The sequence below is a fragment of the Mesoplodon mirus genome (assembly GCF_964341445.2).
Source record: "Mesoplodon mirus genome assembly, chromosome: 19".
Taxonomy (NCBI): domain Eukaryota; kingdom Metazoa; phylum Chordata; class Mammalia; order Artiodactyla; family Ziphiidae; genus Mesoplodon; species Mesoplodon mirus.
In genome coordinates this window covers 53008742-53030316 of record NC_138995.1, presented here as the reverse complement: position 1 = coordinate 53030316, position 21575 = coordinate 53008742, and the positions used below count along the sequence as shown (strand labels likewise).

At 55.2% G+C, this 21575-nt stretch overlaps 2 protein-coding genes across 3 annotated transcripts in view; one reads left to right on the top strand and one right to left on the bottom strand.

The window, feature by feature from the left end:
• The window catches only part of HIPK4 (homeodomain interacting protein kinase 4), a gene marked incomplete at its 5' end in the record, with an annotated part of 6965 nt that extends 2858 nt beyond the window's left edge, over positions 1-4107 (top strand). The window contains 3 exons of the mRNA XM_082607437.1: positions 335-691; positions 1600-2436; positions 2992-4107. Coding sequence (XP_082463563.1) covers positions 335-691; positions 1600-2436; positions 2992-3171 — 1374 coding nt within the window. The 3' untranslated portion in view covers positions 3172-4107. The remainder of the gene's footprint in view (positions 1-334; positions 692-1599; positions 2437-2991) is intronic.
• A 106-nt stretch (positions 4108-4213) lies between these two features.
• Positions 4214-21434, bottom strand: PLD3 (phospholipase D family member 3). 2 transcript variants are annotated; one of them, XM_082607438.1, is made up of 13 exons: positions 21326-21418; positions 12697-12885; positions 12014-12104; positions 11828-11902; positions 11597-11739; positions 10962-11145; positions 8990-9110; positions 8782-8909; positions 7514-7714; positions 6130-6269; positions 5364-5529; positions 4809-4908; positions 4214-4716 (listed from the first exon to the last, which is right to left on the bottom strand). In XM_082607438.1, the coding sequence occupies exons 3-13, from the start codon at positions 12038-12040 to the stop codon at positions 4529-4531; spliced, it is 1473 nt and encodes a 490-aa protein (XP_082463564.1). In that variant the 5' UTR covers positions 12041-12104; positions 12697-12885; positions 21326-21418; the 3' UTR covers positions 4214-4528. The 2 variants fall into 2 exon arrangements, with proteins under 2 accessions (XP_082463564.1, XP_082463565.1); XM_082607439.1 differs by lacking the exon at positions 12697-12885 and having other exon boundaries at positions 21326-21434.
• Positions 21435-21575: the final 141 nt, after the last annotated feature.

Genomic DNA, 21575 nt, shown 5'->3' with positions numbered 1-21575 from the left:
CCCTGGGCTGCGTCATGGCTGAGCTGCCCCTGGGCTGGCCCCTCTACCCAGCCAGCAAGATTTGCTGATGGACAAGGCATGGGGTGAGAGAGAAAGAGACAGGTCTTAACCCTCATGGACATAAGTTCTAGTGGAGAGAAACAGAGACAGAGAGACGAGTACGCAAACCAGAGACAAAGGCTGGAGGAGACAGATAGGGACGTAAACAAGAGATCAAGATTCACAGATGTAGCGACAGTCAGGTGGCAGATGCAGAAAGACACTGGCAAGAGATGCCGGGGAGGCTCAGATCGATTGGCTGTCCCGGCCCACTTGCCTCCCTCCCTCCGCTCAGGTGATCGACTTCGGCTCGGCCAGCATATTCAGCGAGGTGCGCTACATCAAGGGGCCGTATATCCAGTCTCGCTTCTACCGGGCCCCCGAGATTCTGCTGGGGCTGCCCTTCTGTGAGAAGGTGGATGTGTGGTCCCTGGGCTGCATCATGGCTGAGCTGCACCTGGGCTGGCCCCTCTACCCAGGCAACAACGAGTACGACCAGGTGCGCTACATCTGTGAGACCCAGGGCCTGCCCAAGCCCCACATGCTGCACGCCGCCTGTAAGGCCCACCACTTCTTCAAGCGCGACCCTCACCCCGACGCCACCAACCCCTGGCAGCTGAAGTCCTCAGCCGACTACCTGGCTGAGACCAAGGTAGGGGGGCAGGTGGGGTGAGGGCCATCAGCGTGGCAGCTGCCGCATCAAGAAAAAGTCTAGGTTAGATCTCAGAGAGGATTGGAAACTTGAGGGCCAGCTGTGGGGGTGGTCACAGCCAGAGGGAACTGAGGGAGACCCCAGGTGGGACTGGAAGTCAGGGCAGCCTGTCTGCCACCTCTGTGGCTGCCGTCATCAGACTTGTGTGGCAAGAGTCTGGCTGAGATAGCAGAAAGGACTGGAAGTTTGGACCAGCCGCAGGAGCTGTTACAGCGAGAGAGGGGTCTGAGCGCGACCAAAGGTGGGACCGAAAGTATATGGCAGCTCCTCTGATAACTCCTGAGCTGGTCGTGGTTAAAGAATTCGGCAAGAATTGTCTGGGCTTGACTCCTGGGAGGCCTGAGGGCTGGGATCAGATGTGGCGATCAGCTGTGGCAGCAAGAGGGATCTGGATTCGATTCCAAGGAGCACTAGAGGTTTAGGGCAGCCCTTCTGCTAGCTGCTGGTAGGGGCTGGACCCATGGCTCGAGGGAGGACTGGAGGGCTGGGGCGAGGTGTGAAACTTGGGTCGGTGAGATCCCTGGGTTAGACAAGAGGAGGACCAGAGATCACCGTCAGCTGTCCTTCCTGCAGCAGTAGGAGGGGTCTGGATTAGACTAGAGGGGTTCTGGTGTTAGTGAGCAGGTGTGGCCCGCCCCCCCAGATGCAAGAGATCTCCAAGTCAGATCATGGGCAGAACTGGAAGTCTGGGTTCCTGTGGGTGGACTTCATAGCCACAAGAGCGCTCTGGGCCAGACTGGAGGGCCCACCGGAAGCTGGGGGGTCCTATGTGGGCTCCACAGCAGAAGTACCTGGGACCCAAGTCCTGGACTCGATGTCAACCCCTGCCCTACCCTGTGGCCCACCAGGTGTGCCCACTGGAGCGCCGCAAGTACATGCTCAAGTCACTGGACCAGATAGAGACGGTGAACGGCGGCAGGGCAGCCCGTCGGCTGACCTTCCCCGACCGCGAGGCGCTGGCGGAGCGCGCTGACCTCAAGAGCATGGTGGAGCTGATCAAGCGCATGCTGACGTGGGAGTCGCACGAACGCATCAGCCCCAGCGCCGCCCTGCACCACCCCTTTGTGTCCATGCAGCAGCTGCGCAGCGCCCATCAGACCACCCGCTACTACCAGCTCTCGCTGCACGGCTGCCGCCTCTCCCTGCAGGTGGAGGGCAAGAAACCTATGTCTGTTGTGGATGCCGCGGAAGACGGGCCCCCCTGCTACACTCTGGCCGAGGAGGAGGAGACCGTGGGTCTGGGCAGCGGGCCTTTATTCCGGGAGGGGAAGGCACCAGGCATGCAGAAAGCCATCGATCAGCTGGACGACTTGAGTCTGCAGGAGGCGGGGAGTGGGCTGCGGGGCGAGACCCACACCGACGTCATCCCCGACGTGCTGGCCCCGGTCAAGGCTGCTGCTGCTGGCCGCTGGGTGCCCGACTCTGGCCCCAAGCCCATCCTGGCCTTCTGTGGCAACCGCCTGGCAGGCCGCCACAAGGCCCACAAGCCACCCGCAGGCTCCAAGTCCAACTCCAACGTCAGCAACCTCATCCTGCTGAGCCAGGCCTCGCCCGAGGAAGACGCCCCGTGCAGGGGCAGCGGCTGGGTGGAAGGAGAGCAGCGAGGGGCCTCTGCGGAGCCGCCTGCCATCCCGCAGCGGGACAGGGATGGGCCAGACATCAAGGACGTGACCGTGGATGCTGAGGTGACCCAGGGGGCAGCTAGGATGCAGGTGGTTCTGGGGTCAGGGCCTCCCCAGAGCTCCAGGATCGGGGCATAGTGAACCAACCTTGCCTCCCGTACATTTGCATGGCCCGCGGCTGGCTCAGGATCCAACACACACAACTAGCCCACCCTCAGCATGTGACAAGGCTCAGCAAACACTAATACACCCGTAGGATGTGATGAAGCTCAGCAAACACTAACCCATATTAAGGCTGTGTAAAAACTCAGAACACAGTAATCCACATACGGGAAGTGATAGAGGCCCAGTACTCTGAACAAGGCCATGGGACAGCTCAGCGCCCCCCAGGAAGATGTAACAGAGCCTCAGCAAACACACCTTCAGGACACATTAAGGTCTCAACACACAGCATTTAAGCCTCCAAAATGGGATGAGGGTTCAGGATGTACAAAATCGTCCTCAGGAATTGACAAGGATGCAGCTGGGATCAGGAGGAGTCCATGAGGGTCAGCGTGGTGGTTCCGGGGTGGGGTGGGGGGCGCTTCTTGGCTGATGCCCATCTCTTCTCCCCAACAGGGGCCAGGTCCTGAGTTCTTCGACCTCAGCAGCTGTCCTGGGGAATGGCTGGGTCAGCCAGACTGGACCCTGGAGAGCGTCGGGGGTCCACGGGCTCAGGGGCTCCCACCATGCCACACCCACCCGCATGGTCCACCCCGGGCCACCAGCTTTCTGCAGCACGTCGGCGGGCACCACTGATGGTGACCCCACCCCTGCCCATCACTGGGTGATGCGCTAGCGGGGCTGGCATCCCCTCCTCAGAGCTATCCCCTGAACTGACAAATTATTCTTACAGAAAGATAATTATCCAGAAATACCCCATTCCCCCCGCCCCGCTCACGGCACATGCCTGCACACACACCCCGAACACAGGAGGGTTTTGGGGTCTGGCCCGTGGCCCCCTCGGCCAGAGGGATGCAGGAAGGGGGCTGCACCCCACTGGCCCTGGTGCCTCTGTTTATTTCCATAAAGCACTGCTCACCAGTACTGCCTCACGCCTGTCCTCCCTGCCTGAGGCCTGGACTGGCACTGGGGTGGGGTTCGGGGGGGCACCCAGGCCCTGCTCTCTAATGCTGCACCCAGCCAGCCACTGGCTCAGGCTGGAGGCTGTGCTTGGCACACTGACCCATCCGCTAAATATGCTCAGTGCCTGGCACGTAAGAATCCACCCTCAGAACATTCTCAGTGCTCAGCAGATGCCAATCTGAGCTTGCCAGATGCCAGGTTCTCAGCGTCTGTTGACCTGTCCTTGCCACACATGACAGGCTTGGCATGCACTCATCCATGCTTGGGACATGAGAAGTATAAGTTCACTCAGCAGGTGTATGTAAATTCACGCTTGGTACATGCTCTCGTGTCCAGACGTGTGAGTCCACCCTCGGGCTATGGCAGTGGCTCAGCGCGTGCTCATCTGGCTGGGGACACAAGTGCGCAGCACACGCTGCGCCATGCTGGCTACATGAGGCTCGGTTCATGCCAGCCCACAAGGTCACACGCGCATGCTCAGCACACACTAGCTCATGTGCATTGTGCGCCGAGGGCTCAGCGCACGCCAGCCCACGCTGGTCACCCACTGAGGGCTCAGCACACACCAGCCATGTGCTGAGCGTCCAGTACACACCAAACCACACTGGTCACATGCTGAGGGCTCAGCATGCGTGAAGGTGTCCCCACCAGAGGGCCATGCCAGCTGTCCCCTACCCGGCACCCCACCTCACACCACTCAGTCAGGCACAGGCTGTACACACAAGTTATTTACTTCTTATTATGACCTCAGGCCCTCTTTGCCCTGGAAAGTGGGGTGGGCCAGGGGGCCAGGCCCAGCATGCACCCCTACTTCTTCGGGGGCTGATCCCTCCCCCAGCTTGGCTGGGTCCTCTGCGGCCACAGCATCAGGCTGGCGGGGGCGGAGGTAGAAGCGGGAGAGCACGGGGGGGGAGCCTGTGGGAGCCACAATGGGGCAGACAGAAGCGGGGGCACGGGGACAGGGATCGAGACCTGGAACACCCGCGCCCGCGGGGGCCTCGCAGGCCTGTTCTGTCCGCTGGACCGGGCCTCAGAGCAGGCGACAGGCGTTGCCCACGCTGTCAGCTGAGGTGTCAAGGTCATGGCTGTAAGGGGAGTCCCAGTCCCTCAGGAAAACGGCCTCCAGCTGGCTCCGCAGGCCGCCCCGCCCGTTCTGCGTCACCAGCAGAGAGGTGCCCGCCGTCTCGGTGAAGTAGCTGCCGGACCAGTTGGAGGTTCCTACAGGGAGCGGGGATCCAGAGAGTCAGGGCCCGTGGTGCTGCCTGGACCCCCTTCCATCCCCCCACCCCGACGGCGCTCAGGACACTCACCGATGTAGGTGGCACGTTCAGTCACCATGTACTTGTTGTGGTTGACGCGGGTGTAAGGGACTCGGGCCTGGGCCTCGTCCGCAGGGACCACAAAGAGTTTCTGAGAGGGAGGGGAGATGCGAGGTTGGGTTAGAGAAGCCCCAGGGTCTGGGGTGGGGAGTGGAACCAGGTCTGTGGGACTGGGGACTCAGCTTCTTCTCTCGCGGGCCTGGGGGCCAGAATGGGTACTCGGTAAACGCCGGCTGAAAGGGAGGACCCTGTCGCCTCATATGCCACCTGTTCCCTCTAGAATGACTCCGGTTCATCCCTTAGGTCTTACTTCAGATGTCCCCCTTTCCAGAAAGTCTTCCGCGACCCCTCAGGCTGCAGCGGGAGCTTCTGCTGGGCTCCCCCATCCCAGCCCTAACCCCTCTGCCTGTGCCCTTGATTCTGGCCAATCAGGGCACAGCCCACTCTGGGTTGTCCCTGTCAGATGACAGGTGAGCTCCACGATTGCTGTGTCCCCGGTACTGCCCTGCACAGGGGCTGATGGGTAGGTCTGGGGTAGGTGCTTACCACCTGGATGTCAAAGTGGGTGTGGTTGTCACGCAGGGCAGCCAGGGAGAGCAGGAAGGCCCGCATGGATGGCTCAGAGTGCCCCCAGCAGCTGACCAGTAGGCGCACCTTGACGCCCCGCTCATAGGCAGCCCGCCGCAGCCCGTCGTCAATGGCAGGCCAGAACCTGGGGGAGGCGGGTGCAGGATGCAGAGGGAGGCCTCACTTCAGCTTTAGGGAGCCAGGCATGGGGCCCGCTGCAGCTTCTGAGAAGCCCCAAGCCCCTACCCCATCTCTAGCTCCAAGCCCTGCTCCTCCCACCAATCTTCTCATTGTCTTGTCTGCTGCCCCCAGACTACCTGCTCTGAGCCCCCAGAGTCCAGTCATCCCCCCTTCCTATCCCAGATCTCAAACCCAAACCCTGCCACCCCAAACCTGAATACCCTTAGTCCTACCTCCCAAGCCCGTCATCCCATATCCAGACCACACTCCCTGCCTCCTACCTGCAGAAATCCCACATCCCGCATCCTCTGCCTTAAGCCTCCAGTCCCCCGTCTCCACACCACCCCCCGAATATTTTCATCCTCTTCTCTGTCCCCTTCTCCTTGTCTTGAGCATCCAGACCCACTCTCCCTGTCACCTCTGTCTCTCCCCATGGCGTCCCCTCCCTCTGTCCCCTGGTCTTGGCCCCGTGCCTGCTTTCTGGGCCCCATCGCTCTCTCTCCTGTGTCGTCTTCCACTCACGGTGGCTCCCTACCCTGACCCCTGTCCACGCGCCCAGCGGTACCTGCGTGGGTGGGAGAACTCCATGGTGGGCAGGTAGTTCATGACCGCGATGTAGATGAAACTCCGCGCGTTGTCCACCACGTTGAGGAGGGCTTTCAAGTCTGGGGTGCGGCCACTTGGACACAGTGGTGGGGGTGCACTCTGGGGGATGAGGGGACAGTCAAGACACATGTCCTTCACAGTGGACCCCTGCTACAGACAGCTTGTCACGAGCCAGGTCCTGTGGGTCTCACTAATGCTCAGCCTCCATGAAGGAGAGGGATAATTACCACGTCCTTTTTTTGCAGGTGAGCAAACGGAGGCCCAGAGAGGGTAAGTGATTTGCCTAAGGTCACACAGCTGATAAATGGAGCCAGAGTTTGAACCGAGGCTGTCTGGTTCCAGAACTTATGCTCTAACCCAGTGGTTCTCGACGAGGTCCCTGGTCAGGCAGCAACAGCATCAGCTGGAAACTTGTTAGAAATGCAAATTCTTGGGCCTCACTGCCCACGGCACACAGAACCAAGGTGCTGGGGTGGAGCCCAGGAATCTGGGTTTCAACAAGCCCTTCTGGTGATTCTAATGCATGCTCAAGTTTGAGGACCTCTGCTCTAATCACTTTTGTCCCTGACTTATAGTCCATCCTGATGGCACTCCTCATGTGCCCAGCCACACCAGGCCCTTCACCCAGCTCTCTCCATCCTCACAACAGGTGAGCAAACTCGAGCTCTGAAAGGGGTAGTGGTAACGGGGGAACCATTAATGTCCCGTGGGAGGTCACTGGAGCAAAGGACCCCAGTGAATCGTGTCCCCCCATCCATGCCTTAGTGTGGCCCTCCAGGATGACACTCGGCTTGGTCAGGTGACTTGCTCGGGGGGACCCAGGTTGGCCACCCCAACTAGTGAAAATATCAACAGCTAAAAACAGCGGTGCCTTGTCCAGAGTGCCAAGGGCAATAGTGGGTGCTGTCCCATAGAACTTTCCGCACTGATGGAAATGTTCTCTATCTGCACTGTCCAGTATGGCAACTGCTTGCTATGTGTGGCTGCTGAGCACTTGAAATGTGGCTGGTGTGACTGAGGAACTGAGTTTTTAACTGTAGTTCATTTTAATTGATTAAAAATGCGACATGCAGCTATACTGGACAGGTCACCCAGGGCTCGGCCTGCATGGACCCAGCCGTGCCTCTCACTAGCCCTAAGAGGTGGTAAATATTGCAATACTTATTTTCTGTGTGAAACCAAGGCCTAGGGAGGTTGGGACACAGCTCAGGCCCTGAGTGAGCAGGAGTGACAGCCAGTGGTCAGGAACCCCCATCCCTACCAAATCACTGGGCAGGGCTTGATGGGGGCCTAGAGAAGGGATGTGGCCGGGGTGTGACAGGCCCCTCTGCCCTCGGACTCACTGCCAGGTAGGCCAGAGCAGGGGTTCCGTTGAGGCAGATTTCCATTGGTGTCTCTTGATTGTAGCGGGTGTCATAAGGCCGGGGCCAGGTTGACGGGATGGAGATGCCCGCCTGGCCCAGGTACCAGTAGGCCTCAAAGATCTTGGTCAGGTCTCGAGCTAGGCAACTGCAGTTGTACATGACCACGCCCAGCTCCTTGACCTGTGGGAGGGCAATGCTGAGCCCGGGGGTGGTGGCCTGGTGCCCACAGATGACATGGACACCTGCAGCCCTTCCCCCTGCCCCCCCCCAAGTCCCCCTACTTGCCCCTTGCCCTTCTATCTTCCCCTCTCTCTGACCCTGTCTTCCTTCTTTCTGCCCCTTAACCACGCCCCCCACCCCCCCTCTCCCAGCTAAAGCCCTGGGATGGACATGATCTTGACTCAAGACTAAAATCTTAAGTTTTGGTGAAAATCAGTTATTCCAAAGCTCCAGGTTTCCTGAGCCTTTGCGTACACCATTGCTTCTACCCTCCACTGAGCTCCTACTCAGTCTTAGGTCTCAGCTGACAGTTTCCTCCTCCAGGGATCCTGACTTGACTGCCCAGCCTGTGTCAGGCATTCCTTGAGGCTCTCAGGGTCCCTTGGGCCTCCTTCATCACCTTCTCTGGTGGCAAACCTGCCTCCCCATTGGACTGGGAGGACAGGCACAGGGGATGTCTCAGGGACAGCTGTGTATTCAGCATCTCCCTGCGGAGCTAGTGAGAGTAGGGGTTTGGAAAATATTTGTTGAGCAAATGATCACTGCCTAAGCTGTACCCTTTTCCTGTCCTGTGCCAATTCCTACAGCTCCTCCAGTTATCAGATTAGTTTTCGTCTCTTTTGGGAGACTTTCCTTGGTACCCCAGGTTGGGTCACCCGTCCTGGCCCTGACCCCTCCACTTGTGCTCCCCCCTCGCCACCATCTCAGACTTGACCCTTTTGGGCTGACACTGGAGACAGGCCCATCTCCACCCTGGACCGGGGGTTCCAAGAGGTCCACCACGTTCCCAGCATCAGAACAGGGCCTGGAATGTCCTGTAGATGCCATCGGGGATCAGAGGGGCTTCCCTGAGCAGAGCGAGGTGGGTGGAGGGCTGGATTTGGGGATGTTAGGTAGGAGGTGGGAAGGAAGCCATTGCAGAGACTGGAAGAGAGGACTCTGGGGTTGAAGTGGGGTGCAGCTGGAGGTCGGGCGCCCTGTGGGGCAGGGAGCGGCCTAGAAGGGCAGTGGGCAGGGTGCAGGCAGACCTGGGTCAGGGAACGCCAGTCCATGTTGGCACTGCCAAGGTAGAAGTGGGTCTGGTCTACCACCCAGAACTTGGTGTGCAGGACGCCATGGGTCAGCTTCTGCATGTCCACCATGCGGACCTGGGCACCTGGAGGGACAGGGGTGGTGGTCAGGGGCTGGCTTGGGCAGCCCCAGGCCCGGCCCACTCCCAGCTGCCCCCTAGCTCACCGCTTTGCAGCAGGGCCTGCAGATCTGCCTGGGGCTGGGGCCCACTTGGCTTGCTCACGGCAATGCGGACCTTCACACCTCGGGGTGCCAGGGTCTGTAGCTGCCGGAGGACCTCCTCGCCCTGGGGGGGAGGGGAGAGACTCTGAGGGGCTGGATCAGCCAACTCTCCAACCCCATGCAGCACCCCCCATGGAGTTGTTTTGAGATTAGGCTTCTAGATCGGATCAGGCTTTACATTAGCCGGGACACTCAGGGAAGGCTTTACACAGGTTAAGATGTTAAAACCTTTATCTGTTTTTTTTTGTGTGTGTGGTAATTGGGCCTCTCACTGTTGTGGCCTCTCCCATTACGGAGCACAGGCTCCAGACGCGCAGGCTCAGCAGCCATGGCTCACGGGCCCAGCCGCTCCATGGCATGTGAGATCTTCCCGGGCTGGGGCATGAACCCGTGTCCCCTGCATCGGCAGGTGGACTCTCAACCACTGCGCCACCAGGGAAGCCCCTATCTGTTTTATTTTATTGATTTTTTTAGCCACACTGTGCGGCATGTGGGATCCTAGTTCCCCGACCAGGGATTGAACCCGTGCCCCCTGCAGTGGAAGTGCAGAGTCTTAACCATTGGACCACCTGGGAAGTCCCTTTATCTGTTTTAATAATTGGCGCTCTGAGCCCTGCTAGGGCCTCCCTGCCACTCCTGCCCTTCACGGGACCTTCCCAAGATCCTGACTTGGAAGTATCAATGCCTGTCACAGAAGGGACCTCTGGGCACCTTGCAGGATGTTGGGGGCACAGTGCAGGCTTGGGGTCTGGGAAGGTTTGGGTGAGGCTTGATGATGCCAATAACATGAATAGCAACAGCCATTGATTCCCTGGTTTCTACTGTGAGCCAGGCCCCTTCTAAGCCCCTTTACATGTGAACTCACTGACTTCTCACCACTCTCACTGATGAGGCAAATCTGAGTATATCCCAAGGTGCAGATGGGGAAACTGAGCATTGGAGAAATCAATGGGGAAGCAGGATTTGAACTCAGATGGTCTGCCTCCTATGTCTGTGCTTTGTGCTTTGAACCATTCCAGTAGGAACCAGCAGGGCGTGGGAGCTCATGACTTTTTTTTTCTTTTTTGGCTTGTGGGATCTTAGTTCTCCAACCAGGGATTGAACCCGCGCCCTTGGCAGTGAAAGCGCAGAGTCCTAACCACTGGACCGCCAGGGAATTTCCAGCTCATATCATTTTTAACTGTCGTATATTTTTTCAGGCAGTGCTTAATAAACCTCACAATTTTAATACATTTTAAGCCTACCTCCGACAAAGAGTGGCAGCAAGGAAAGGGAAAAAAAGGGACAAATTCACCATGTCTTTCAATGAAGGGCTTATCCACCTAGGCTGTTCCTTTTCAAATCTTGAAGTTTTATGTTTTTTAAGTTTGTCTGCAGACCCTAACAAGGCTATCAGAGCAAATGCTTATAAAGGGCTGACTCTGTCGGGCATTGTGCTATAATTGGCAGGGATTAGCCCGTTTCATCCTCACAAGAGGGGAGTGCTAGATATTGCCCCATTCTACAGATGAGGAAACTGAAGACCGAGAGGTGAGGTGACCTGCCCAAGGTCACACGGCTGAGAAGTGGCAGCCTGGCTTGAGGCTGGGCTGGTACTCACTCCATGTTTCCATTTCTTTGTGTGACAGGGTCGGGGCAGCTTGTGGGTGAGTGATATCTGCCAGCCTAATCCCTCATAACCAAACCCATACCCTGACATTCAGAGGCCTCCAGATGAATGTGACAAAACGCCCCCAGTCCAGAGGGCCATGTGAAGACAGTTGCTTCCAAACACCTGTGTCCAACCCGCTGTGTGAGACATGTCCACCTGTCTCCCGGGCTATAGGGAAACCCCTTTCATCCACCTCCCCAGTGCCTCCCCCCCACCCCCCCCGCCCCCCCCCCGCTGCCAGCCAGGGCCCAGGTTGCCAGGTACCTGCTGAGCAGAGGGCTCCTGAGTGTGGGTGTCATTGTTGGTGAGGGTCCAGTAGAAGGAGGCAATGTCCAGGCTGCTGTGGGCACCGGCGAGCAGGCCCAGCCAGGCCTGGCTGGTGGAGGGGTTGCCCGTGGAGGCATTGGGGAAGTCCAGGCCCTCGGGAATGCTCTCCACCAGCACTGCTCTGGGGGGCGGGGGGAGGCAGAATCAGCCATAGGGGGCTGGAACGTGAGTGCTCACTTGTCTGCCCACGGAGGATGGAAGACTATGTGTATTTGTGTCCGTACTCATGATTCTCTGTGTGTCTGCATTTGCCTGTCTAGAGGTGTGGAAGGAAGGTTGTGCATGTGGATGTGTGTGTGTGTGTGTGTCTGTCCCCAGATGTGGATGGAAGACGCCATGTGTGTCCATTCACAGACAGATAGAAGATGATGCTGTGGCTGCCATGGCAACAGTGTGGGGGAAGGGGGTGGGCATGGAGGGAAGAACCGTGACGGTCCACTTGGGAGTCGGCGATCACCTTATTCTGTCTCGACCACTGGGTGCAGGCCCTGCTTAATGCGTGTTGAAGTGTCCCTGGCCTGGCAGCGCCCCTCCCCCCACCATCTGAGGCGCCCACGCCCCCCTCCACTTACTCGCAAGGGTCATAGCAGGGGGCTGGGCGCTGGTTGGGCCCAAAGAGATGCAAATCGCCGTATTCCCATAGAAACAGCTGAGTCATCAGGGCACCGAAGCCCACAACCGCCAGGATGAGGACCAGCAGGACCCAACGGGCTTTCTGTGGGGAGGAGGAGGCGATCAGCCAGCCCAAGGAGGGCAGCCCAGGCCATGGCTGAGACAGAGTGAGGGTGGCGGTGGGCTCCTACCTTTTCTGCAGCTTTCCATGCCTCGATCTCGTTCATGGGTAGTTCGTTGGAGGGCTCCTCAGCAGGCACCTTCAGCTGGGGGACAGGGATGATGGTGTGTGTGTGGGGGGGTGACAGGGCAGCTCAGTGGGGCCCCTACTCTCTGCTGGGTCCAGCCCCTCCCCACTGGGTCCCCCATCCACCTACCTCCTGGTACATCAGTTTAGGCTTCATCTTGCTGGGCAGCCAGGGGTTATACAGATTCCAGCGGCAAAGTGGGTGTGTCAGGGTCTCCAAACTGCAGGGAACAAAAGCTGGCACTGTGTGGGGGTGTTCTAGGCTTTTGGGGACATCACAGAAAGCAGATCAGCTTCGGGCTCACGGGACTCACTGGGTCGCCTTGTCTGTGATCACGGGGGCCACTGGCACTGCGCCTGCCACCCCTAAAGGAGGAAGCTGACTGCTGGTCAGTTGGGATTTCGAAATCCCTCAAGGTCCAACTCCTTTGCTTCCCTCCTATCCCTCTGCGGTGCCCTCCCTGCCCCCCTTTAGTGCCCACCATGCCCCCGCCCCAAGCCCCACCCTGCCCCTCATCAGCACCCACACTGCTCCCCATTAGCGCTTTCCCTTCTCTGAGCTCTAACCTATACATTCCCAAAATGACAGCTCCGGATTGGGTCAGCGGAGCCCTAAATCTTTGTGCCTGGCTTCTCCCAGCCCTGGGATTACCCAGAAGTCATTTTCCAGGTGGCTCCTTTGCCCTCACCCTCAGGTAAACCACTAGACAGCTCAGGCCGGGAGCCCAGGACCATCGCGGCCTCCCCGCCAGACCCCAGCCCATCCCCGAAACCATCCTCCCCTCCCCTGCCCCAGAGGGGCCTCGGTCTTACTCGGCAGGCGGCTGCTGCTACCTCCACGGGGCCCCAGCTTCTGCCCCAACAGGCTGAGCAGGGGCGGGAGGAAGGAGGGGGCGGGGCCCGAGGGGCTCCGCCCACTGCAGCGGGGAGTCTGCGCAGTGAGCGCGCCGGTCCGGGCTCACCGCAGGAAGAAGGGGGGCCCGGCCGCCCAGTACAGCCAACCTGACGGGGGTGGAGGGAGAGTACATGGCTGAGCGATCGGCTTTGCTACGGTCCACCCTAGAGCCCCCATGTGGGGTAGGGAGGCCACAGGTAAAGAGAAAAAAGACCCCCACATCTTTTCTCATCTGCAAACCTTGTGAATTTTTGTACCATGGGCGTGTATTACCTGGTCAAAAATAAATACATAAATAAGATTAATGACTTTAAAAATTATAAAATGAAATGGAATGATCAAGGCTGAATAACATGATTTAGGGACGTAGCGATGAAATCAGCTTAGAAGACACAGCCCACGCTAAGGGAGGGTCAAATGGTGGGGGGGGAGGGGATGGTGGGTTTTCCCTTGGACTGTGGACTGCAGTCAGTGTTTCGTTAAAAAAAAAAAAAAAAAGTCAACTGATATTTTGATAAGGATTTAAAAATTTTTGTCTCTTAAATCCAGGCTCTGGCTGGAGGGGTAAGCAGGGTTTCCCACATACCATCTCATATCTCCGAAGCAGGATTTGAGGCCACAGATGGAGAAATAAATTGGAGGTCCCCCTCCCCGCCCACCTTTCTCAATGAAAGAGGGGCAGGACCCCCTTCCCCACATCCAGGCAGGAAGTCAACAAATGCAGAGAAGGATTATTACTGAGGGGAGCAACAGCGTTGGAAGTGGTTGCCTTGACAGCGGGATTTGGGGGTGGGTCAGGATTGCTTTTTATCGTCCGCCTATTTTCTTTTTTAAAATTGTGAAACATGAGCGACTTACAGAAAAGAAAACATCTCTGTGCAGGTTAAAAAATAATTATAAAGCCTACACAGGTGTTGCCGCGTCCCAGCTTTTGTCACGTTTTTAAAAATTCATGCGCACGCATTAATGTGTTTTTAAAAAAAGAAGAAAAAAGGAAGGAAATTCCAAAAGGGAGCCAGGTTCTCTCCTTACCGCAATATCCTGCCTAGATCTGAAAGGATAATTTGGAAACCCCTTTCCCCCCAACGTCGGATCCCAGATTGGCAAGGGTGGAAGAGCACAGCTAGATCCCCTCCTATCATTGCAGGGAGCGAGCCAAACCGGCATGGGTCAAATGGATCCAGCAAGAAATGGCAACAGATCAAGGTTATTTGGAACTCCAGAGGTCACCAAGGGAAGCAGAGGATAACAGTCTTGGATGTGGCTGACCTCAGGGTTGGAGGGTGGGGGGAGGGGGAGGCATGGGGCGGGAAACAAGTTTGCCTTTTATTTATTTATTTGTGAAGGGCCTTGGTGAGAAATGTTTTATTTAAGAATATGGGGTTGGAACTGCAGGTGATGTGAAATTAGGGAAGCTAAGATAAACAAAAACAAAACTGGGCAGAGGTAGGGTGCGGAGCTGTGAGGGACGTCACTCTGCAAGGTGAGCCGGGGAACTGGGATGGCTGGTAATAAATCAAAAATAGGAAGAAAATAGACGCATTTCATTCAGTTTGTTAGCGAGCTTTTGGCTTTCAAATTGTGCCGTGATGATAGGTCTGTAATGATGGGTTTAATTTTGACTTGTTATATTTTTATCAAAGCAATACACCTAAGGTATCAATATTTCAAAAGAAAACTAGTCCTGAAGAGGTGGTGTAGACTGGGTTAGATTGGCGAGGCAGTTAACACTGTGGCTTCCAGAGCCAGGTGCCTGATTTTAATATGAGCCTCAGCATGTACGTGACTGACTTCAGAGAAGTGACAGTGCATCTGTGCCCTAGTTTCCCCATCTGCAAAATGGGCACAGCAAGAATAGCACCTACTTTTTACGAGGCTGTTCATTAATTTTGCACACATTTATGGAGTACCTGTGCACCAGGTATTGTTTTAAGCACTGGGGATATCACTGTGAACAAAACAGACATGAGGAAAGACAGACAAAAAACAGTATTAAATTAAATTATATGTTAGAAGGTAATAAATGCTATGGAGTCTCAGGGAAGAGGGACAGGGGTGGGGCCGGGGTTGGGATTGCTTACAATTTTAAATAAAGAGGTCAAGGAAGGCCTCGCAGAGAAGGGAGTACCTGAGGGGAAAAAACTTCAAGCAGAGGAGGAATGGAGCTACTGGACATCTTGGGGAAGAGTGTTCTAAGCAGAGGGAACAGCGAGTGCAAAGGCCGTGAGGCAGGAGTGTGCCTGGTGTGGATAGGGAAGAGCGAGACCAGTGTGTCTGTAGTCGAATGGCCTGTGGGAAGAGGGAGAGGAGGTAAGTCTGAGGTGACAGGACCAGATCATGCTGGGCTACCTGGACTGTGGCAAGAAGGACGGGGCCGCGGGTAGGTTCTGAGCAGAGGAGGGAACATGATCTCCTTTGGGGGTTGTGGTGGGTTGACTGGGGGCCTCAAAAAAGATATGTCAGATGTGGTCATCACTCCTGGAACTTGTGAATGTGACCTTATTTGGAAAAAGGGTCTTTATAGATGTGATTAAGTCAATGATTTAAAGATGAGATTATTCTGGATTATCTGGGTGGGTCCTAAACCCAAGGGCAAGTATCTCTAAAAGAGACAGAAATGAGACAGGACCAGGGAGGCAGCGATTGGAGTGATGGGCTGCAAACCCAGGTGCACCCGGAGCCACCGGAATCTGGCGGAGGCGGGGAACAGAATCTCCCCTAGAAGCTCTGGAGAGAGCACGGCCCTGCTGACACCTTGATTTTGGACTTCTGGTCTCCAGAACTGTGAGAATAAATTTCTGTTGTTTTAAGCCACGCAGTTTGTGGTCATGTGTTACAGCAGCCCCAGGAAACGAATACAGGTGTTTACAGGCTCCCTCTGGCTGTGTGGGGAACTGACCGGGTGGGCGTGTGATTTGGGGGAACACTGAGGAGGAGCAAATTTGGGAAAAAGACCAGGAATAATTTTTTTTTTTTAATATCAAAAATAGGGGCTTCCCTGGTGGCGCAGTGGTTGAGAGTCCACCTGCCGATGCGGGGGACACGGGTTCATGCCCCGGTCCGGGAAGATCCCACATGCCGCGGAGCGGCTGGGCCCATGAGCCATGGCCGCTGAGCCTGCGCGTCCGGAGCCTGTGCTCCGCAACGGGAGAGGCCGCAACAGTGAGAGGCCCGCGTACCGTAAAAAAAAAAAAAAATCAAAAATAAGTAATGTGATTTTTGAACATGTAAAATTTGAGATGTTTAAAATCTGAGTGGCTGGGCTTCCCTGGTGGCACAGTGGCTGAGAGTCCGCCTGCCAATGCAGAGGACACAGGTTTGTGCCCCGGTCCGGGAGGATCCCACATGCTGTGGAGCGGCTGGGCCCGTGAGCCATGGCCGCTGAGCCTGCGCGTCCGGAGCCTGTGCTCCGCAACGGGAGAGGCCACGGCAGTGAGAGGCCCGCGTACCGCAAAAAAAAAAAAAAAAAAAAGGGATCACTTTATACCCATCTGGGGAGTGGTGGCTGGGGGCTCTCTGAATGGTTTAAGGGGTGCGTCTTGCAGTCCCAAACCCCTGGGTTCAGCTTTCAGCTCTGTGTGTCACTGGGAGAAGAGGCTCCCTTCTCTGAATCTCACTTGCATTCTCAGAACAATGGGTAGACTAATTTACCAACCTCACGTTTGCTGGGCAGAGTCAGTGAAACCATCCATAGCAGGCAGGTAGCACAGATACAAGCTGGCTGGTTAGCTGTGTCCCCTAGTACCCTGGACACACTTTTATCATAGATAAACTTATATGTGTCCCTTAAAAAGCTAAGTCTATGTCTTATTTATTCCTCTACCCACCCTGTGCCCAACACGTTGTAACCATTCAATAAATGTTTATTGAAAACAGAAGAAAAGAAGCAGTAGAGCGGAAACCCTTGAGAATAGACTTTCTTAGAAGTCTCTCTAGATCTAGTGACACTCAGTGTATACACAATGTGTGAGTAGCTTGTGTTCTAAGCCCAGAGCAATAGGGTAGGTGCAGATGACACCTCAGCCTGAGGGTAAAATTCAAGGTCAATTCAAGGTTGATTCAAGCCGTATGAAAGTGCAAAGAAGGATGTGGCGCCAGTTAGCTGCTGAAGCCCACGTGAAGCACTGGACAGGCCATACCTCAGGAAACATTCACTAATCTATGAACCTTCCATACGGTTCAAAACAGAACTGTTCTTGGGTTTAAAGGAGCCGACTTTCATTCGATTGTGCAGACCCCTTCAGACTGACTGCACAATTGTCTGTGGTCAAGTCTACAGAAAACAGAACAGGGCACTGGTTTTGTGAACTTTTTTGTTTTGTTTTTAGCAGTAGACCTTTTATTTCAAAGGACCCCCTAGAAGGTGCCCCTTCTAGGGAGAGAAGATGCTCAGTCTGAAAAACAATTAAATAAGTAAAAAAAATACACACACAACCCCCTGTCCCCCAACACTCCATCATGAATGGTGAATACTTCTGAACTGGAACTCAAAAATCTAAGCTGTCCCATCCCTACTCAAACCCCCTCTGTGGCTCCCCATTGCCTCCAGGACCAAGTGCAACCATCTTACGATGTCCTCTTGGGCCCTACATGGACAGCCCCTGTGGACCTTCCCCACCATTACAGCTTCAGTCCCCCTTTCTGACTCCAAAGCTGTCTCCGATTCCCACCTCCTCCCTGAATTTCAGCTCCGGAAGTCCCATGGCCTCCTAGACACCTCCACCCAGGTGTGCCTAAGCCCCATACACCAACCATGTCTCCAACTGTCCTTAGGATCTCTCCCAAACCTGCTCCTCCCCCGGGTCCCCCTTTCAAGGAGAGCTGTTCTACCCATCCTTCAGGTCTCAGCCTGTGCGCTACCTTCTCCAGAAAGCCCTGACTCCCCCAGAGTCCTGGGCCTTGTCCTGGACCGCCCAGAACTTATCCACTTGGCCTCCCAAGCGTGTCTCCCCCCCCTTTTTCTCTCCCCTCCATGGCCCCGAACTGGCCTCTCCCACTTGGGTCCCTACTCCAGCCACATCCCGTGGCTCCCAGCCTCCACTCAACCCTTCCAATTCCCCCTCTATCTGAGTCTGACTTGTCCCCCACTCTGCTCAAAACCTCTTTGTGGCCCCCCGGTATCCACAGGATAAAGTCTCAGCTCCTCACTGTAGCTCCCAAAGCCCTGAATGATCTCCCCTCAATAACCTCTTGAGTTTATTCTCTTACCATCCCTGATGGCCTAGTCATATTTAATGTTTTTCAGTTCCTCGAACTGAAACCACACGTTTACCACCAAACCTGCCCACAGCTTCTCCTCCTGCCTAGCATACCTTTTCTCCTCTTCATGTTGCTTATTCCCATCAGCTCGTGTACCACCTCCTCCAGGAAGCCCTCCCTGACCCCCTGTCTGGTCCAGGCATCCTTTTTGGGATCTGACAGTTCCCTGGGCTTCTCTATCCCAGCCCAGACCCCTCTGCCTGTGTTTCCCCCAACCTGGCCCTGAACACTCTGGGCTGTCACTACCTGATGATGGATCTGTTTCTCCCACTGGACTGCAAAACCTGTGAGGGCAGGGCCAGGCTGGCTCAGTCACTGCTGTGTCCCCAGTATCACCCAGCACAGGGACAGTACATGGCAGATGCTCAGTGGCCAGTTCATCCATCTATTCATTCAATGAGTATTTATTCAACGACTACTGCTGACAAGCCCTATCTAGAAATTGGAGATACAGCACAGACAAAAAAAAAAAAAAGTCCCTAGGAAGGAAGAAATTCTTTGAGGGATTAAGACAGTAGATTAAATGAGCGAAACATACAGTTGGTGCCTTGGAGAAAAATAAAACAATGAAAATGGTTGATGTCTCAGTTCAAAAAGAACAACACAACACATCTGGGGCAAAGAAGCATTATTATCCCTGTTTTTCAGATGAGGAGGTAGGGCTCAGGGAAATCACTGCCCAGGTCACACGGCGTTGGTCTGTCGGCCAAGAATTTGAACCCAGAGCTCAGTTCTGTTCCAGGACACTACACTGTCAAACCAATTCCCGAACACAGAATAAGGCAGAATATCTTTTCCTTGCCACCCTCAGGGAGATCTGAGCCTGTGAAAGGATAGGATGTGGGAGAGCGGGGGCTCCTTACGTTTATGGAACCAGGCACTTCTCAAAACACTTTATATATTCAATTCTAACAGCAGTGTTTCTTTTAGCCCCGGGTAACAGATAAGGGAACAAAAGACCTAGAAAGGTTCAGTCACTGGCACAAAGGGACACAGCCAGGAAAGGGTGGAGCCAGAATTTGAGCCCAAGCTGCCTCAGGGTCCCGGGTGTAGACAGCTACCTCTCCTGTTGTGTAACATCTGTAGATCTGTGAAGCCCTCCGTCCCTCCCCAGTAGCCTCTAAAAACCCCTACCAACATCCCTCCCCCATCCCACCCCACCCCAAATCTTTGAGAGGGACATTTGAAGCTTTCTCCAAATACAAAGGATATGTGAGTGCAGCTTTAAGAAGAAGAGTCTGGCTGTCCTTCCAACCAGGCTGCTCTTGCCAATCCATCCTTGGTAGAAGTTCTCCAGCTGCTTCTGCTTCTTCATGTCACATCATGTCACATCAGATCACATCCCTCCTCTCCTCCAAATCCTCCCATGGCTCCCACCTCACTCAGAGTAAAGCCCAAGTCTTCTCCATGGCCCATGAGACCCCAGATGATCTGCCCCCATCACCCCGCTAACTTCATCCCCCATCCCTCTCCTTCCTCACTGGTCTCCTTGCTATTCCTTAAATATTCCATGCATGCTCCTACCTCAGGGCCTTTGCATTTGCTGTTCTCTCTGCCTAGAATGCCGCTCTTCCCCCAGATAGCCATGTCACTCTCTCCCCTCTTCAAGTCTTTGTTCAAATGTCACCAGATCACCCTACTTAAAACTATAATCTTTGCATCCCCCAACTCCCTCCTAACACATCATATAACCTACTTCCCTGTTTGTGTACTGTCTCTTACCCCTGCTAGAATGTAAACTCCGTGAGGCCAAGGATCTCTGTTTTGCTCACTGATGTATCCCCAATGCCTAGCCCAATGCTGAGCATGTAGAACATGCTTAATAAATATTTATTGAATGAATTAACTTGCATTTTCATTCCCATGTTGCAGGATGTAGCAACTGAGGCACAGGGACCTTAAGCCAGCTGCCCAAGGTCATGCAGCTATTTAAGTACTAAATGCTAGAACCAAGATTGGAACCAGGGTGTTCCAGTCCCCAGGCACACACTGTAATGATTGTCCTACACGGTCATGCTAAGGCAAGCTGAGTGACTAAGATACTTACCTTTCCACCTGGGGATTCAGGGTTGCTGAGGTTTGACAAAGGTGTGGTGAGACCTGCCTCATCTCTCTGCACCCCCAATTCTATAAGTCAAGGGAGGGTTGGGTCTAAGCTTTCTAGAGTCTTCCTCCCACCAAGCGCTCCTCGACTCCTGCCGTTGGCTAAGTGCTCTCAATTTGGGGGTGGGAAATCAGTCACTCCAACAAGGTAAGGAGATAGGGATTAAGTATTTACATGAGCAAGGTTCGTGATGGCTGATGGGTCACCCCCTCAGGTGTGGTGATGTGGCAGAGGTGAGGACAGCATAGAGATCATGATGTGGGACAGCAGGGGTTGGCTGCTGTGGCAGAGAGTATCAGGATACAGAGAGTGGTGACGACACCACGGTAATGATGAGGGCAGCTGGGGGGAGGGGGAGAGCGATAATGAGGAGGGGATGAAGGTGACTGGATGAGGGTGAGGGTGAGATGATTAATAATATTAGCTCAAATGGCCACATCAAGCTGGGCATGTCATAAGAATAAACTCGCAGGATCCTCACAATCATCCCTGACGTAGGTGCCCTTGTGTGCGTTTCACAGATGAGGAAGCTGAGACTGCAAACGTGTGATTAGGTGGTCAAGGTTACCCAGATGTTTAGTGGTGGAGCCAGGATAACGGGCTCTAGTACCCGGTATGTGAGAGGGGACACGGGGAAATACCGGGGACATGAAGGGAAGAATAGCAACTGTAAGGCAGGGTAGGTCCTTATGGGGAAAACTAGAAGCATTAGGCACGGACAGTGACTGTCAGAGGACGGGGAGGGATGGAGACATAAAGGATGAGGAAGATATAAGGGAAGCGTGAGCGCGACTTAAGGAGATGGTGACAAGAGGCGTGCGAAGGTGACACGGGGGTATGATGACGATTTATGAGAAGGACTTCGTAAAGGAGTAATAGAAACAAAAGAGGGAGAGGGGTGCAGGCGATATGAGAAGGCGACACGACTTAAAGGGGGGGTGACTGCGACATTTGGTGGCCATGGGGACTTAAAGGGAACGAAATCTTATCAAGGGGGTTGACGGCGACCTAAGGAGGGTGATGGAGACATAAGGGGAGTGGTAACGATTTAAGCGGGATGCAACATAAGGGGAGGAATGGGGACATAAAGGGACAGAGGATGATATAAGAGGAGAGATGCATTATATTCGAAGGACGACACGAGGAGGGCAGCCGAGACGCCGCGCCCCCAGATCGCATATTACCTGCACTCCACGTCTCCCACTCCGGGACTCAGCCCCGCACGTACCTTCTAGGCTGGAGCCCCGCCCGACCGCCCCCGCCGCGCGCAGGCGCACTCCGGCTAGACTGCGGGCCGGCGGGGACCAGGCAATTTGCCTTTCTCATTGGCCGCGCTCCTCGCTAGCGTGGGGAGGGGAAGCGCCTGGGAGAGTGCGGGTGGTCACGTGACGGTTGCCGCTCTGCTCTCGCTGGTGGCTACCCGGAGGGCTAGAG